The 19011-nt window shown below is 39.2% G+C and overlaps 2 protein-coding genes across 5 annotated transcripts; both read right to left on the bottom strand.

Moving 5' to 3' along the window:
* Positions 1-2055: 2055 nt before the first annotated feature.
* Positions 2056-6913, bottom strand: LOC139120395 (glutathione S-transferase-like). The gene is made up of 5 exons (XM_070684778.1): positions 6653-6913; positions 4286-4402; positions 3516-3628; positions 3058-3165; positions 2056-2674 (listed from the first exon to the last, which is right to left on the bottom strand). Exons 1-5 carry the CDS (start codon positions 6786-6788, stop codon positions 2459-2461), a joined length of 690 nt encoding a protein of 229 aa, XP_070540879.1. The 5' UTR covers positions 6789-6913; the 3' UTR covers positions 2056-2458.
* A 2823-nt stretch (positions 6914-9736) lies between these two features.
* LOC139120396 (glutathione S-transferase-like) lies at positions 9737-16746 on the bottom strand. 4 transcript variants are annotated; one of them, XM_070684779.1, is made up of 8 exons: positions 16540-16744; positions 16336-16389; positions 14549-14578; positions 13182-13329; positions 11738-11842; positions 11178-11290; positions 10771-10881; positions 9737-10206 (listed from the first exon to the last, which is right to left on the bottom strand). In XM_070684779.1, the coding sequence occupies exons 1-8, from the start codon at positions 16585-16587 to the stop codon at positions 10027-10029; spliced, it is 789 nt and encodes a 262-aa protein (XP_070540880.1). In that variant the 5' UTR covers positions 16588-16744; the 3' UTR covers positions 9737-10026. The 4 variants fall into 4 exon arrangements, with proteins under 4 accessions (XP_070540880.1, XP_070540881.1, XP_070540882.1 ...); XM_070684780.1 differs by lacking the exon at positions 14549-14578; XM_070684781.1 differs by lacking the exon at positions 16336-16389 and having other exon boundaries at positions 16540-16742.
* Positions 16747-19011: the final 2265 nt, after the last annotated feature.

Genomic DNA, 19011 nt, shown 5'->3' on the forward strand with positions numbered 1-19011 from the left:
TTCTGTGAATAAGAACGAGTACGGTTTATATGCCTGGTGTTTAACACAACACAGTCTATTGTGTTCGTCGCCCCATGTTATTCGTCAACATCTGATTTTTTTCCTAAATTTATTCCCATTTCAAATTCACTGATCCATCAACAGTAATGTGCTGTTGCAGAGTTTGTTACGTTCTGTAAATGAAGCCACTATAGAGAGGAGAAGAAACATATTCTACAATTTTCAACTCAAAAACGATGGAAATATTATTAAAAGGAACATCTGTTGTCCCATACAAGTGCCTGTATCAAAAATAAAATAATTTATGCAGAAATATGTTATCGTGTATACCATATTCTGATAAATATAAGATGTGGCTTTCAGTTTTCTAACATTAATGCAAAATGTAGTCTCAGTGATATGAGGCGGGATCTATTTAAGCGCCTTCAATTTATTGTGCTAAGTCAGTTTAAAGTATAGCCACTGCTCGCGATGTTTCGTAGTATACTGCTTGTAAACGGGAAGCTTAACTGATATCTGTATAGGGCTGACTTTTGGAATGGTAGAGGGCGTTTTTTGAGGTGTTATTGTCTAAACTCCAGAGGTACGTAAAGCAATTGGTTATTTTGAGGAACTGAGCGACCAGAGACCGCTGCAACTTGGCGGCCTACGTGCCGTCTGACCCACGGCGGTCTCACTATAATGTATGTGATTTTTCCTTATGAACCTGGCACGACTTTCTTGTATTTAACAGATGTTCTTCTTCGGGTCGCATGATGTCGCCTTAGCGGTGGATTCAAATTTATCGGAAATTCCCTCCGAATGCGACAATGCCTCACAACTATCGGTCGTCCTACGAAAACTTCAACTGTTTGAGACACAACTAAAGAAACAATGCGATCTTCTGGACATAATGGTAAACGAAATCAGGGAACCGATACAAAGCCGACTCTCTGAGTGATTGGACCTGTTTGCAGATGATGAAAATCCTTCGGCATCCGAAATTTCTTTTCATTCCTACTGACGACTTTAAATTGTGGAAAATATATATTTCAAACGACGAGATTCGTTCTAGAATCGCAAGATATCGTTCTATGATGAAATCAGTTAATCTTTTATGTAAAAATGGGTAAACATTACGAATCTTACGAATTTTGTTGTTAAGCTTTTCCATTTAAATATGCATCTATTTATTTTTTCTTTCTTGTCGGTCTTGTTTGGATTTTATTGATTATACGTATTGAAATTAAATGTAGGTATGTTTTAATGCCAAAGTGTTCGAGATGGTCCTTACAGGATCATACCATCATACTTAGTATAATTAAAGAGAAGAATAAGTTTAATTTTCACTCGCTTCAGCACGACCTTTATAAAGAAAATATGAAAAATCAAAGTTCTTGCGACACTTCTGAGGTCAAAATTGAAGCATCATTTTGCGTACATATTCAGCTGACCACAAGAGTGCGTTTATTCCAAGTATAGTTAGTAGAGGGCGGTGTGCTGTAGAATGTCATTGTTTGTTAGGAGATTAAACGGCCACTGGCTGTTACTTCCGATATTTTTGTATTTTTGCTTTATTTTTAATTTTAACTAAACTTTTTCGTTATAATTCCCAAACCATGTTGAGATACACGGGATTCAGCTTGTAAACTCACCCTGTACACGTATATATATATCGCACTGTTACTGTTGACAAGCGAAATCTAGTCCTGACTTGAATTCAAACATAAACAACAACAACAGTACATTTTTATTGTCACTTTTGCACAAGATGAATGTCACGTTTTTCAACATGCATTGGGGAGTTGAACATTCAAGAAACTGTAGTTGACATTAGAAACAAAACTAGCAAAAGAAATCATCGAAAGTTACAGCTGTACACTGACCTTTTAATTGTCAAACATATTTAGGATCATATCCCCTGTAGTATACGTTTCTGGCGCTATTGACATGTATTGACGCTAGATTTTCTGTAAGAAGAATTTTTTTCCGCGTGATCTTTTATGTTAATGTGGGATATTTTGCTAGGTTTAAAATAAAATGAAATAAAAATTTGAAATCGACAAAGTATACTCGTAACTTTCAATTCAATTTATTTATTTTAATTTATTTACATAAAGCATCGAACATTCAGCGATTTTGGTTTTTTCCCCGTACACTGTTCTTGGTAGACAGAATGTGTAGAACACGATACTGAGGTGTTGCTAGTGAGTGGAAATTGTGAAAAACTCTACAGTGTGTCTCTGGCACATTGCATATTGTAATAATGTGTATTCAAAGACTGGTCATAGGATGCTGCATATATGCGCTAACTCTCAAAAGGGGAGATCCATGATTGAGGTATCCAATTTGTTGGTTATTGCGCTGATGGTCGGAGCACGTTAGGCATCGCTCGGAATATTTACACGCACAAAATAAATCCTATCTGTAGACTGTATTGCAGACAACATTTTTCACTTTCGCTGGGAAATTTCGACACCTAAGAACTGCCGGCGGCCTCCATAAACTTCTGCATTATTTCTCCCGACTTCTTGAAGTAATCTTGCAGCTGTTCGATGGCAGCTACCCTTTGTTTCAAGGCTAGCAATCCGGGTATGTCAAGCTCACTGGCTAACTCTTTTCCGCACTGGGCCATCATGAGCGACATGTCAGCTTGTTGCAAGAATCCAAAGATGGCCAAGTCAGCAACCGTCACCTGTGAGATATAATCGTGTATGTCACATTGATGACGTGTAAGGACAACATAGTCAATCTGTGTGTTGGCCAGTTTTGCCTCCTCCTTATGTCACGGTAACTCTTATAATTATGTTTCCACCAATCAAGCTTATCCAAATCCTGTAAAACTGTATCTTATGGGAAAGACAGCTTATTTCCCTCCCCCTTTTCAAAGTATTTTTCTTCAGTTGAAGAAGACGCCATATTTTCGATTCAGTCAAAGGTTTAGAAATAACAGCCGATCACGTTTTCTGGCGGGACTGTATACATAGTCATACTAGCTTCACATCAGACAAAATCTAAGCGAGCTTCCTCTACGAGTGGGGCAGCTATTCTGCATTGACTTTACCAGCCAATACTTACTGAGTCCCCGACGATCCAAGCCTTTCCACCGTTGTTTTCATTAAGCATCTTTTCCAGAGGTTCGAGGTTTTTCTTAAATGTCTCCAACACCTCGGCTACGACTTCCTCCTGTGACGATTTGGATGAAAAAAAATCAAATGATTATGAATTCCTAAAGTGCATGAATCAATAATTGGTTATGGGAATGTCAGACGTTTCAAGTGATATTTACATTCATCTCGCTGCATTTTTTATCATGAAAATTTGTCCGTTCAGTTAAAGAGACGGCAAAATCGAAGGTATTTCGTGAATGACAACTGCATAAATAAAACAACAGTCGTAGTAAATAAGGTTTTGTTGCAGATACTGCCTTACTCTGAGATAAATATTATCACTTGGCAAAATAAAACACTGTGTCCGTTGATGGCGCTCTTGGTTCAACAGGTATGGGGAATGTTAGCCACAGGTCACACGTTTACCTTTTTCTCTGGCGATACACCGATTAGTTTTCCGCTACTATCATTGAGATCTTCGTGAGCAGACAGAATCATATCAACCTTGGCCTTCTCAATAGAAGTTTTCCCGTCCAGACCTGCACACCAAGAGGAAGATTACGACGTGTGCCTCATTTAGGATCCACTGATCCAGAGTGTGTTAATACTCATAGTGCAACATGAAATAGCTAAGCAGTAACTGTGCATGCTTCTTGTCCTAAAAGGCATGGAGCAGAGTAAATACATACTCGGCGCTTATTGCCAAGTATTCACCTTATTACGTCCCTTTCCATATTATTTTTTGTCTCCTATAATGAAACGTCCTTGCCCTGTACTACAGGTGTGTACTCTGGTACTGGTGAACTACGTTTATTTGTGCGGCTGTACGCCGTTGGCTTTTCCCAACTATCCTCTATATGGACATAACCCGGACTGTATACGCATACTTGCTGTTACTTCGGTGGCCCTGATGTATCCCCAATTCATTACTTAGAACACGCTCTCTGCGTGATTGAGGGACCGTGCAAGGAATACATTATAGACTTTTCTTCTGAAGTAATCTGCGTTACTTGAATGTCGTTACTCGGGTTTGATTTCCCGGACAAAACTCACAATCAAACGAAAACAAATCCCCCTTGTTTCGATCCAATCTCGAAGATCCTGCACTAGGAATTGAAAACCGCTGCACGACTATATCTACCATGACTGATATTATCGTCCCTTTATAAACCGCGCCCTCAATCACGTCCCCTTACCTGTCACTGATGCAGCGTAACGGGTTATAGCCATGCTTTGAGAAATCTCATCGCCGTCCACTTCCAACCAGGGCAGCGAGTCAAGCTTGAAGAGCGGACCATCGTCGCCAGCCATAGCTAAGAGAAAAACACGGAAACAACACCAACAACAACGTGATTAGAAGTTGTTTACATCTGTAACACAGCGCAAAGTGCAAGAATAAAACTATTTGTGAGTTCGAAAATAAACGGCTGTGGACAACGAACTGTTGATGGTGAACGGTTGGTAATTAAAAAGACAAGAGCTGTGATAGCCATTTTCATGAATAAAAGAAAAAATATTGAAAATACATAAACCATTTACAGCTTAAAGCAAAATACGAGATTTATTTCGGTGACACACACAAATATATATATATATATATATATATATATATATATATATATATATATGTATGTATATATATATTTATGTGTGTGTGTGTGTGTGGTGGTGGTGGTGGTGGTGTGTGTGTGTGTGTGTGTGTGTTGACGTATCAGCTCCTTGTGAGAATATTTCGATTGCTGCTCTTTCATCGATATATTTAAATGTACCGATATTAGTAAGCCACGGCTGTACATTAATAAACCTCAAACTGAGAAAAAACCGTTATTTATACGGTGTGATCGTACAAATGTATTTTCACGATGCCTCTAAAATGTCTTTATCAAGGGATAGATTGAAAGGGCACATGTAAAACTTTCAGGACCTTAATTAATAATGGCATTGTGCAGGGTTAATCACGTACAATGACACAGGCCCTACTTCGCTGACTCATGTAAGAAAAATCATACGATCATTATTCGATTGCATACGTGCGCGTCCTATATCGGAAACCATGGCAACAAAGATGGAATAAGCAGGCAATGTTTTTGAAGAAATTGATATCTGTGACCCCACTTACTTTATGAATAATTCATTTTAAGAACTCGTCGAACTCGCTTGTTGTTCAAGTCAACGCAACCAGGAACAATAGATTCAATCAATACAGCCAGGCAAAGCAAATACCAGGTACGTATGTTTTGCTACGACAATCGCTCGCATCATCGTGACTGAGTGAAAAAATCAAAGTGTTTGTTTCCAGTTGTCTAGCAACTGCTGCGCGTGTTTACACAACACTGTGAGTTGGTAAGTTAAACTTTCTTAAACCATTGTTTTCACAGTCGACCGACAATGCTGGTGGATGCATCTACATTGTCCAAAAAAGGTCGATATCCAGTTCAAACATGCAGAGGGCGACATTGACTCTGAACACTGGAAGTAGTTTTAAAGAAGTATATGATGTAATTGGGAGGGAGCGAACAACCCTAGTTTCATTGAAATTTATCTTTTCGAGAAACAATGCTACAAATAAGAGGCACAGAGAGCGAAACAAGCATTTGACCATATGCCGCTGAAAATCAAAATATTTTCTGGGTGGGGTACGTTTTACATGTTTCATCATATTCATTACAACATACATGACTTTTGTCATGTTATGAGATATCTGTATCTCATTACTACATGACTATGTGCACTTGGTGACTGAGCGGTGGTTTTCATCGGTAAAGAAAACAAACGTTCTTAATATAATCGATCGTTGAGGGCAGTAACTCTGAGATCTATGACAGCTGTGCTAGGGAGTCCCAATAATAGCTCGGTCAGGGCACCTCAATTACTGACATGCGCCCCGGTCCTCCACACGTCTCTCAGGACAATCGGGTTGTTTGTTGAACACGCCCTGAACGCTAACCCAATCATCTACGCAATATGTTAACGTTGAAGAAACGCCAAGTTCGAAAACGCGGAATCTCACCCTGATTAAACAAAGATAGAAGTGTTTTGGTTTGTCGTTATGGCAACAGAAGCAGTCATGCGAAGTACAATACGAAGAGTGATATGCAACATCTATTTTGATGTTATCTTATCATCTGACTTGTACAACTATATATGCAAACCGTAGCCGATGTGTTTTGATCTACACCTGACAATACTACGACCTCGATCTTGATACAGAATAAAAAAACACCAAGCACAAAATCCTATGATGAGGTTAAGTACACTTACTAGTATCAATGGCGTGTCATACAATATTATCTTAACGAAATATTTTAATCACGGTCTCTCTATGTAGAGGGGCTGTGTTTTAATACAAGAATCACTTCGTTACCAAAAAATTAATCCAAAACGATTTAAAATTGTCATCACTCAGCTTATAGGCCTATCATGTTGAGACGCAATTAAACACCGAATAATTCCCCACCGATGCTGGTACGGTAGCTACTTACTTAAGAGTTTTCGGCAAAAACAATCGAACCCTCTTGTCGTTCGCGGGTATTGTGCTATGGCTTCACATGCCGACTACCTACCTGCCTTCATCGCTCCCCATTCCTCGAATGTGACTCGCTTGTCTTCGAAGTCGACGCCGGCGTGACTGAAACAAAGCCGCGCGGCCTCCGCTCTTCCCGGCAGAGGAAAGTATGTCAGCTTGATGGATTGCGGCATTGCGAGGTGAGCACGGAGTTACAGTTCGCTGTCTACGGTACGGATAACGGTGACGAGTAAACCGTGGTGGTGTTGGAGTTACCGACCCCTTCAAAGCTGAACAGCTAACAATGAGTAGTGAGAGAGCGTATGTCAGTATTGATGTTACGGCTTTATTCATACGCATGCGCATGAAAACTCAGCGGTGGAAATGACAGTCATGCGACCGGCCAGAGAACGGTCCCTTCACCAAAAAAATCAGGTCAGGTTGTGTCGTAATGTAAACGAGATCCAAATCCTTAGTAGTCCAATTATTAGTAAATAAAGTTTTTTTTAATCGTCTAGAAAGTCGTTTTCTCTATTCAAAGGGTATCAAGGACATGTATACTAAAAGTTGCACTTATTTTGAAAAATTGTTAACTCTCCGAGTCGATGAGACAAAGTGTATACAAGTAACCATTGACATTGAGCCGAAAAAAAAGAGAATGGCTATTTTCGCTTAAAATAGAAAGGAACAACTTCACATCGTCTGTGTATCACGAAATTATCTCCTTTAATCCCCTCGTTTGATTACAAGCCTCATAACACATTGAGCACAGTTCCTTACGCAACGGAAACATATATTCACTTGACGACACTGGGCGGCCCCGCCCGGTTCCAAGAGTTGCCACTCCAGCGGGCCTTCGTTGAATCGATTCTAATGCTAATGCCGTTGCTATTGGAGTCACAAGAGGACGCTGCCTAAGGGCGTCTGCCCATGATTACTACTAGACCGATTCGGTAACAACACATGTACATCATGACATGAGGAACCTGGAAGACTGTAAAAGTTTCGCTTTTACTGTCTATGCAAGAACAGTTAACAGTGTCAATAGCAATAGCTCATCGACATCAAACTGGTGAATTCTGTCGGTTGCGAACGTGAAAATCCTGCAAAATTAAGCAGATTGTTTTTAATGCGATCCGTATAATCATGTCTTTCCGAACAACGGGTACATCAACTCAACCATGGTTCAACAGAGCTACTTGGCGTACAAATTTACTCTTCCATATACGGTCTTCGTCATGCAAATCATGTTTACCTTTCTCTCCGTGTAATACAAAAACTTCTAAAAGTAGCGTGTGCGGTCACAAGAATAATTTTGCCGGAGTTAACTGAAAATCCGTTGATTGATAAATAGACGTGACGTAAAGCTAACAGACACAATAAATCACATTTTGATTTATAAAATCAATCGATATGTTTCGGATGATAAACCAGAATATGGCTTGTAATCTACCGGAGATCTCTTTGAAACGTTTCTTCTTCCATATATCCACTTGAAGAAAAGTAACGGTAAACACGCTCCCTCCCTGTCCCCTCCCTCCCTCCCTCCCCCCTCCCCCCCTCTCTCTCTCTCTCTCTCTCTCTCTCTCTCTCTCTCTCTCTCTCTCTCTCTCTCTCTCTCTCTCTCTCTCTCTCTCTCTCTCTCTCTCTCTCTCTCTCTCTCTCTGAAAATTCATAGCCAAGGAGTGTTTTTGCAGATCTGATCTTGCCATTTAACCAGTACAGAATCTGTGTTATCACAAACAGTGAACAACACCTGTAACGTGTACGATCATCTCATATTACGCCTCGATCGAGGTTTTATCGTATACCATCACCAATATTTTACGATTATTCACGTTTGGTGTCACCGGTTAGCTTACATGCTGACTCTATTCTGTGGTGCTTCATAAAGAATATATAATTGCACGTAGCCGTGTCATCTCCAGTGTTGCATTGCATTTTGGTAGTGTCAGGCTTATAGAGCAATTAGCTGTTCAACTCCAGTAACCATGTCTAAGTGCCTATTGCTGAACTCGTCAACTCTGATAGTACAATGCACCTGTCAGTCAAGTACCGTTGACATCATTAAGTGAAATCCAGTTCGCACTATCGTTCATTCATCAGCAATAATATGGCGCATATTGCACACAAGTTGCGCTACTTTGGGCTGTTAACACATAGTCTACCCGGGAGAAGAAGATAAAGCAGATGAGGTCATCTTCTAGGATAAAAATAGAATATTTATCAAACGTAACTTTTGTTTTATTGTTTTTTTCTTACGTCAAAGGAAAGGAGATGACCTCTATCACAACCTCCAAGCAAGTAGTTTGAACTGAGTGTGAGTAATGTTGTCCATTTTGTGTTTTTGTAATCACCGAAGCTGTGCTAGGATTAGGCAAACTCCATTAAAGAGTACTGTAGTATAAACATTGTCACACGAACATGATTACTCTTAATAATAGTTCAAGTTCCAGGATTCAAGTTGGCAGATGGCATTCAATGTGAGCTATCTCTCTCTTTGTTAAGATGCTTTGGAAATTATATTAATATGAAGGAGATGTTGGTGTATTCGGTGTGAGATGGTCGAAAAGAATATCCGTTTATCAGCATCCTTCGTGTTTTTGTCTGACTGATATTGTGAATCACTGCAGATGGTGTCCGAGTCCGTCGAAATTCCCAGGAGACAGATGTAAATATGAGTGTTCTCTTTAATTTTGATGAATTTGCATTGATGGAATATGATCAAAGGAAGCAATGAGGAAAAGTGCACACTGATAAAGTATACGTGAAAACCGACGCTGCCTCAACCTGGCTAAAATATTTATATTCTAAAAGTTTAATCATCTAAGCTCAGGAAAATTCTCGCCGTAGATCGCATGCAATATTATCACTACAGTGTCGATAAAAGCAGAGACTGTGTATAAATCAATCATAGAGTGTTGGTAGCATTTTGGATCGTTTTGGATGAACTTGTAGCTTCGTAAACTTCACTTGACACAAAACAAATTAAAAGCTGTGATTCTCTCAAGCGGCGAGTGAAACTCATGTAACATATATATGTTTTGCTAACCGTAGAAACTGCAAGTAGAATTAACATAAAAGATCGAAAAGAAGGCAGGGAAAAGCTCAATCACGCATTAATGCTAGGGAAACAATCATCTTTGTCTACACACAACAGAGCGAGCGTTTATTCAGTCGAAAAGTCAAAATTATTTACATAAAATATTACAGCTTGCTGGATGTTCTGCAAGTAATTCGAACCCGGAAAATTCTTTGTTCTTAAGTTTGACAAATACATTCGGCGTTGTGGAATGCAAGCGAATGAAGTAGATACGTATTGCTGCCGTCAAGTAATCATAGAAATCGGCACATACAGGTTTAGTATCTTATCAGTTCGAAGGCTCAAAGTCGTCTTTGAGCTTGTGCATTTTTATTTGACTGGTCATAAAATTAGAACTTGGTGTCGGGCCTATCCTTTAAGTAGTCTTGCAGGGTAGGTAATTCACGAATTCTTTTGGTGTGATCTTTGATCAGAGGATAATTGTCGAGCATATCTCCTTTTTCCATGGCTTTGGCCAGGTTCTCTACCGTTTCAATAACGTTGAACAGCACGAAGTCGGCGTGGGTGACCTGTATGGAAAGATTCGAGAGCAAAAAAAAAGCACTTTTAAGAAATCAGTTCCAATCAACTACAGTGCAACTACAGCGATTCAAACTTCAGTAGTTTGACTGTCTGCCCATTCCATGGAGTGTGTTTTGATTTTTAAGACGGACCACGAACGTTGTAATTCGCTAATGCAAGTGGATGGCGGGAGGAAGTCAGAAAAGCAACCACCTGTCGACTAGCACAATGAACATTAGAAACTGTCCCGCACCTTGAAAGGAGAACCACTACCAGGTTACAATGTATACAATGCCTTATTTTACGGATGACATACTCAATTCACCGCAACGTGCATGCCGTACGACAACAACAACGTCTGAGCATGATAGCTTTTTAAAATTGTGTATTTTGAGAAAAAGGTGAATGGACCAGCCTTTCGACTGTGTGGAGTCGAAAAGGAGACAGCCATAGCCCTCTGTTACGTGAGTATCTGTTCATTCTGTCAAGTTCAGTAGCAGTATAGTAGTGGTATTCGGCGACATGTATGCCATCGTATCAGTTCAACGACATCATTTATCACGTCCGCTTACCTTATTTCCCACCAAGAATCCTTTCCCGCCGTTATTGGCTTCCAGTGTCTTTTCGAGTCTCGCCATCTTGAGAGGTAGTGTTGTTCCCACAAACTCGGCCTTCATTGCTTCCTGCAACAGAAGATAAACGTAAATTTACAGGCCAAGTTCATTAAACTGTAGAATACTGTCATGTAGAATAAAATGAGTCTTTAGGATATATTAAGAATTTGAAGTAGCTGCAATCAGATCGATGTGGTAGCTAAGTACGTTTGTTAATTCAAGCACATTTATATTTAAATGCAAAATGAGAATAACTATTACTGATTATGCTCGATTAAAAGGGATTTCATGGAAAGACTGATAACATAACCTTTCTGGGGGAATAATGTAATAAGTGTGCAACGACGAAATAGTTTGATACTAACCGCATCGTCTCCCGTACTAAATTCAACTCTTGCGAGCGCCATGAGGATATCGTTCTCCGTGTCGACCAGTGAGTCAGCTCTAGCGATTTCCCAGGCATTCTCTCCTAGGACACCTGGATGTGATGGACAATGACAGACGGAACGATCAGTATACATGGGAATGCAATCAAGACTACTTACTCGCCCAGAGAAGTTGCCTCTGGAGCAAATATCGTTTTCAGAAGTGATATCGTTTGCTATGTTATTCCAAGGACGTTTATGTTCAGTTGAAAATCCCATCGATCATGCGTTACCTTTCAGATTCGACACATAAAGTAAATGCTTTCTGTCAATCTAAACAGAAAGGATATTCCGAAGGTTAACGAACCGCGAAAGTTTTCCTTTTGAGCTGCCTACTCGCACCATCGGCAAGATAGTTCGGCTACAGGGATAGAGTAAGCCTTGAGTTATTTTAGTATCACTGACTACAGCTTGTTCCAGGCCTAGAAAAGGCAAGGTTAATGTGAGACAAGAAAAATACTCCATTGCATCCCCCCGACACAAACAAAAGAAACACCTACCAGCTTCACGTGCGGCGAATCTTATGAGAGCTTTACTCTGACTGATTGCTTCACCATTAACCTCTGCATATGGCAGCTGACCAAAATGACCACAGAACTCGCCATCTGCAAATAAAATCGGTTTTTTTGAGATTTTTTTTACTGCAAATATACACTTATTTGCTAGTCATTAAAACGTAGTGGAAGACACCAAGCAATACGTCTTCGTTCCGGAGATTGCCCCCAACGTATTCAGTGATTTCATTAAATTTATAGTTGTGTATTTGTAGATAATTCGAACGGGGCCTGCCTAAAGTCGATACTACTACCATCAGGAAGATTGTCCTCAAAGTTACAAATCTGTAATGTAACGAGTAAGGGAGCAGTCGCATTGACTCTGCTTTGATGTAGGCCAGAAGCCGGGAAAACACATTGTGCTGGGAAACAGTGCCCATATTGGGATCACACCAGTAGATGATTGGAAACCAAATTAATACATTGAGCATGAAGTCACTGTGATATCAGATCTTGAAACATTGCATTGCAAACATAAAACCTGTCATTTACGCGGATAAATATGACAGTGATTTAATATATGCGTTCATATTTCATGTTTTGCTGACCGTTATCATAACGTTACACGGCAGTTTTTGTGAACAGCTTTGTCAAGACGACATAGTCTGACAGTCATTATCCTGCTAATCTAGCGGCGAAAGTTATGGCTACTGGCCGTGATCATTGCTGACGTTCACCAAGGCATCCAAGGCTGAGAGTGGGGGGGGGGGGGGGGGGGGGGCAAAATTTAGATTTCTACCAGGAGTACTTCCAGACGAAAAAATGGTTCAGAGACGGAGTTAATGATGGCAAGTGACAAGGTCGCGAAAGGTTTTGTTTGTCCAAGCGCTTCAAGTGATTGTTGGAGAATAATCGGAGATCGAATCCTGAGATTGTATGAATGGAAACTACTGAGTCACGATGAGATTGGCTGAAGAGTGGCATTCACTTTGAAATAATAGGAGAACAATGGAGACGCCAGTACCAAGACAGTGTACCGTCCACCACACCATATTACGTCTTTAAGGTTTTAATGGGGCGTTCAGTACACGTCGAAACGGGATAAATACTTTGAATATCATCAAACTCCACATTTTGATATCATGGTAGGAGCAAAGCCACTGTCTTTAATATCAGAATGACGATTGCATGTTTCATTATCCTGAATATTTCAGTTGTAAATTTAAAACTTTAAAAGTTCTCGGAGCGACTTTACCCGGAAGACAGTCTACTTTTTTATTTTCTCTTACTAATGTTTATCACCTACTTCCATGCTCTGAACTCTGACCCCAATCCCAAATTGTTGTTAAATCAACGTTCGCTCTGTTTACAAAGAAAAAGTCAGCATCCAACTTGAAACAATGAAAGCACACAGCCGTGGAATTTTTGGAGAAAAAAATTCAATATATACTTTTCTTTATGTTGCCCCATTCTTCATTGGTTAGCCGTCTGTCGTCGAATTGGATTCCACTATAGTGCAATATAAGCCGTATTGGTTCTGCTCGAGCTCGAACGTCGAAATAGTAGAGGACAATAGATGCTTTTGATGAGCTCTCAGCCTGCAGGTATACGAAAAAAAAAAACAGTACAAAAAATCAAGAAATTCTCGTTAGAGTTCACGTGTACCAAAGAGCAATAATTAGTTACGGTGATCAAATCAAAATTATAGATAAAAAAAAAAAATCAAATTTTAAAAATAAAACGTTCGTTATATAATTCGAAAGGTACTGAAATAATAGCTTAAATAAGGAAACTTTCAAAAACCAAATGAAATCAATTTCAGCTGCGATCAATCAATGGAACGCTCTATTGTGCCAAGTTGTCCAGAGATGTGTTTGCAAACCCTAACACGTTACCGTTGCTAAGCGAAGTTGACCCCACACATCCATAATATTGATTGTTCGCTGACTCGACACGTAAGTACACAAAGGCATCTATTGGTTCAAGATCATGGTAAATAGCTAACTGGTTTACTCACTAATATATATATATATATTATATATATATATATATATATATATATATATATATATATATATATATATATATATATATATATATAGTGAGTAAGTATATATTATTATATATATATAATATATATATATATTACACTCTGTGCCCAAGTTCAGAGGTTGCCATAAAGCCATTATGGTGATAACCGGGAGGGCACATTGTATACATTTTGTGTATATATATATATATATATATATATATATATATATATATATATATATATATATATATATATATATATATATATAGATAGATAGATAGATAGATAGATAGATAGATAGATAGATAGATAGATAGATAGATAGATACACACATATATATATATATATATATATATATATATTGCTGTGTGTAAATATATTCATATCTACACACATGTATATATGTATGTATGTATGCATGTATGTATGTATGCATGTATGTATGGTTGTATGGTTGTGTGTATAGTTGTATGGTTGTATGGTTGTATATCTGTATGGTTGTATATCTGTATGTATGTATGCGCTTTATACGTACACATATTGTATGTTGCACAAAATCGACAAAATCTATAATTATGGCTCTAATGTAATTCTTAGATCTAGGTTTTGTTAAAGTATGTTTGCACTCGAGGTCTACCTCAGGGTATCTTAAAATGAAAGAAAAATCGATCTCATAGTGGCTCTTTTCCCCCCCAAAGGTCACGTCTCCCTCACAAAGGCGATCGGTAAGAAAATCCCACGTTATGAAAGAAGAAAGGTGTGGAAATGATGATGTCACCATTACCTCGGTGGGTTTAGTCTCTCCGCTGGCGCTCTTGTGATGAAAATACAAACATAAGTATAATAACAATTACAAATCACTCGAAGAAATTCTCAGTCTGCAGGAACTTTGAGTAAGATGTTTGAGTTTATAAAACAGAAGGATAGATTTACTGAAGACTTACTATGTGATGTTGCATAACAATTATGCTGATGCGGTATTGTGGGCGTGGGTCATTTTAGGTACCGTTAATACCTCTTTTGTAAGATCCTCTGTAAGCTTACGCCGTTTAAAATAAACTTCAAGCGAGGTGTTTTTCTTTGCCAGTGTACATTTTCATCGTATCTCGCTTTTGCGCAGTCATTTCGTTGCCATGCGACATCGTACAAATATTATGGGTGCTTGTTGGGATAGCGCTTGTCATGGTACATAACCGTGTGCTTCACTACATGGCTCTAAAGATGTTACGTTACTGTTTAAACACAGATATTTTGCTTGGTTTACTCACTAACACGCCCTTGACTACGCAGAAAAAAATATCAAAACAATTACTTCTAGCTTGTGGCAATTCGAATCGGGGTCTACGATTGTTATTAGTGGAGGAACCGTTGTTCCAATAACGTAGCCAAGCCAAGAGACACTGCAGCACATAATGCGTCAATGAACTGTCGTCTCATCTGCTGATATAGTTGTGTGCTTGACCTTGATTTATAACGGTGTACCGTACCCTGACTGGACCTTTATCAAACTAATAAATCAAATTAAAGTCTTCGAACAGGCTGGGGCCGGGAACAACCTCGATGTATTTGTTAATTTGACCGAGGGGGTCGATTGTTAAATTTGAGTGAGCAGATCAAATACGCATAAGCTTAGCTTTTGTCGAAACTTGACCTTTTGCGTAAATACTTGAGTACTTGCTGGTTCGAGATCTTCATCTAAAAAAAGTCTTATTTATATCTATCAGTAAAATTTGGTTTGTGTGACCACAATTTGTATTCGGCAAGTGCTTGTCCAACGTGAGTATGTGAATTAGAAGTCGTTCCCTGGACTCGAGAAATATAATGACTTGCATAACGAGAGGATCCAGTTTTTTCAAAAGTGATTTATACGATTTCTCTGAATGTGGCCACGTTCCGCATTTAAATTTTAATTTCTGGGGTTCATCGTGAGCAACGACCGCTTTCGCATCATTGTTATTTCAACATCTGTAGAAATCCACACTGACAAGGGTAGCCTGAGAGATCAGGTTGTACAGAACAAAATAGAGAAAATTGAAGAGAAAGATACCCAATGCATGCAAATTACAGATACATCGACTACTAGAAATGGGGTTGACAGTCTTGAGTTGCTTAGACCAGACATGAAAGTAATCTACAACACAGCTTTCAAATGATGCCAATGTACTTCAGCGTTGTTATTATGGCAGACACGCCCTGTTCTACAGTCCATTTATTATGGCTCTCGCTTAGCGGAATTATGCACCACGCAAAACGATACAGCTCTGCAAGTTGTACAGGTAATTTACAGCTTGGCATTCCCAATTGTCCGAAACACAGCCCTGGTTTGGGATTCCCTCCCCATGAGTACACCACCCTCTTGAACCATGGGTAGCTCGGACTGCCCGTGAGTCAGCTAACTTAATTCAGGCGTGTATACTGTCTCAACTGTAAAATGGCATCATATCTGACTTACGATGACACTATATTAACCAACTCAAGATTACACAGAAACAAAGAAAAAATTTTAACCGTGAAACTACGATAAAAAATAGCACACGACACATTTATGGTGACTAGTCTTGGAAAAAATACCTCCGGCACACTATTATTAGTTTCAGGCTGTCGGTCACTGGGTCCGTTGGCGACCTGGGAAGTGAGTTGTGGAAATTAGTATGTGGAAGAGATACCAAAACACCTTACTGTTTTGTAAATCTAAAACTAAAAGTATAGGTGATACATGACGAAGGGAAGATTAACGGTACGGTTAAGAATCGTCGCACCTGCCGACAATATTACCTTTGACTGAGATGAGACCTGTGCACTCTTGCTGTCGCTGCAACCCATGATTACGTTTGGATCAGTCTGTAGCTGGGTTTTTTCTCGGAGCGTTCAGTTGATATTGGCAAGCTCTCCGTTCGCCCAGTGTGCGCAAACCTCGGATCGATCGGTACTTACCAATAATCCAACGCGGGTTGAGAGCGCTGACTGAGTAATCCAAGTAAATACACCGTGAGTGGTTTGACCTCTGACCTTTTATTCTTAAAGACGGTTGTTTTAGTTGTAAAGGGCTTAACGGCTTTTGTTATTTTAATGATCGACATTACATCGTTCGCTTTGTTGACTAGCCAGGCTACATTCACAAACACGCACCGTAGCCAGGCTCCCTAGCTCAGCTTTAAATAGCCAGAGAGACACTCAAAATAGCCAGACAGGCACTCGCTCTCCCTGGTGGCGCTCCCGGTGGCGCTCTGACAAGATGGTGCTGTCCACAGCTGATGATTTTCTTTCAATACAAAACTAGGTAAATCTATGTATTTATGTACGCTTGATTATTGATATTAATGTACTTGATTAGACTAGGGTGGTTAAAAGTGGATGTGTGTGAAAGAAACTGTATCTTGGAATTTCACCGGAATGTACACATGCTAGTCTATGAGAGAACTATGAACATTTTTTTTCCAATAAAAAACATGAAACTAACAATATCTGTACTTTTATAGACATTTGATAATTGATATTCACTTTGCTATCTGTCCCATGTGTTTTTGTCTCGTGTCTTTTTCATCAATTTTAACTGTTGAAGGTGTTTAATGTAGGATACCACTGCATCCTCTTCGCTTGTGAAGCTTGTCAATAATGTGTATCCATTTATAAGAATCAATGTATCTCGTGGGTAATTTCCTATTAGGGAAATATCACATGGACAATCTAAGGTTTGGCCGTAAAATCAGCTTCTGTTAAAAGTGACCTTCCCCCTAAGATAGGTTTATAAAAATGACCCTCCCTCTTGGACTATTTTCTACAAAGTGACCCTCTCCCAATTCCCCCGGCCCACCCCACCTGTAATTACTGAAGGCTCCCTATGAAGCCCTTTCCTGTGAGGGCGCCGTCGAGACTGTGACAACGAGTCAGTTACTCAGAGACAGGCACACTGCTTACGGAAGTTCTTGGACAGTATTTTCTTCTTCATTCAACATCGATGTATGCATGCATTTGATGATGGATTGGTATCCTTTCGCAAAGAAATTGTCCTTTTACTACCGAAGAGAAGCACACTATATTCTAAACTAACAAAATATCATAGGTTAATTTGCTACGTTTCTCCCGGTCAAGCAATTGTACATAAAGCTCGTTTCAGTCTTTAAAGTCAACATATTACTTGTTAGCTATAAAAAGTGCAGGGATCTTGGCCATCTCTCTGGCTACAGATATGGTTGCAAAGTAACTTATACACAGTAGTTTGACTCGTGTATTACTTTGGGGTCATGTCGACCAGAACATCTGACCTCCGATAAAAAAAATTCCAGTTCAAGTTCATCCTTAAAATTGAGCTGTCTGCCAAGCACAACTTGAATAAATGATCGGGTGTAATGAACGGATGGAACAGAGAGGCGTTGATCTTTTGAATAGACACACGTGACCCTCGTTTCCATTTGGCGGATAATATATGGCATAAGTGATGTGACGGCTGACGAGGAATGATGTCTGGCTACAAAATGCGTGAAATAGCTCGAGAGAAGGGGTAATGAACAGATCACAAGCGAAGATTAGTTTCAGTCACGCAAATATGAAGGTGATCTTAGATAAGACGTAAATTTGAATTCCGAAACTTAAAGGCTGATAAACAATCTTTTAAGACAGAATGATAAGTGAAAGTTGCGATAAAAAACAGATAAAGTAATCAGAACAAGTTGAAGAGCAATAATGTCGACACATATCATAGTCAAGAGAAAATGAAAAACAGCGGAGATCCCACAGCTCGAGCAGAAAATTTTAACAAAGACTCGCGTCCACAGTCCATATCTGCAGTTATTGAAATATTGCTTAAAATCCTCCTTATACTTGATTTAAAACCACTGTCAAGCTGACCCACCAGCTGAAGTAGAAGATATCCTGCGATACTTTCCTGACAGATAGACTTATTGCCTAATCAATCAATCATTCAATCGATCGATCGATCGACTGATCAATCAATCTATAAAATCAGTATCTATTTATCTATCTATCTAGTATCTATCTATCTATCTATCTATCTATCTATCTATCTATCTATCTATCTATCTAACTATCTATCTGTCGATTATATATTATCTATCTATCTATTAATTAGTTAAATTTGGAATTATTTGTTTTCTCTCAGTAAGGCTAGAGTTGTCAGTATGTGTCTCGACCTTTGAACTGTGACTTTGAAGTGAAGTGAAAAATGGGCACGTAAGCAGACGCCGAAGGAAAACATGCACATACGTGAGGCAGTTAAAGGTCCCCTTA

The sequence above is a fragment of the Ptychodera flava genome, chromosome 20, assembly GCF_041260155.1.
Source record: "Ptychodera flava strain L36383 chromosome 20, AS_Pfla_20210202, whole genome shotgun sequence".
Classification (NCBI taxonomy): domain Eukaryota; kingdom Metazoa; phylum Hemichordata; class Enteropneusta; family Ptychoderidae; genus Ptychodera; species Ptychodera flava.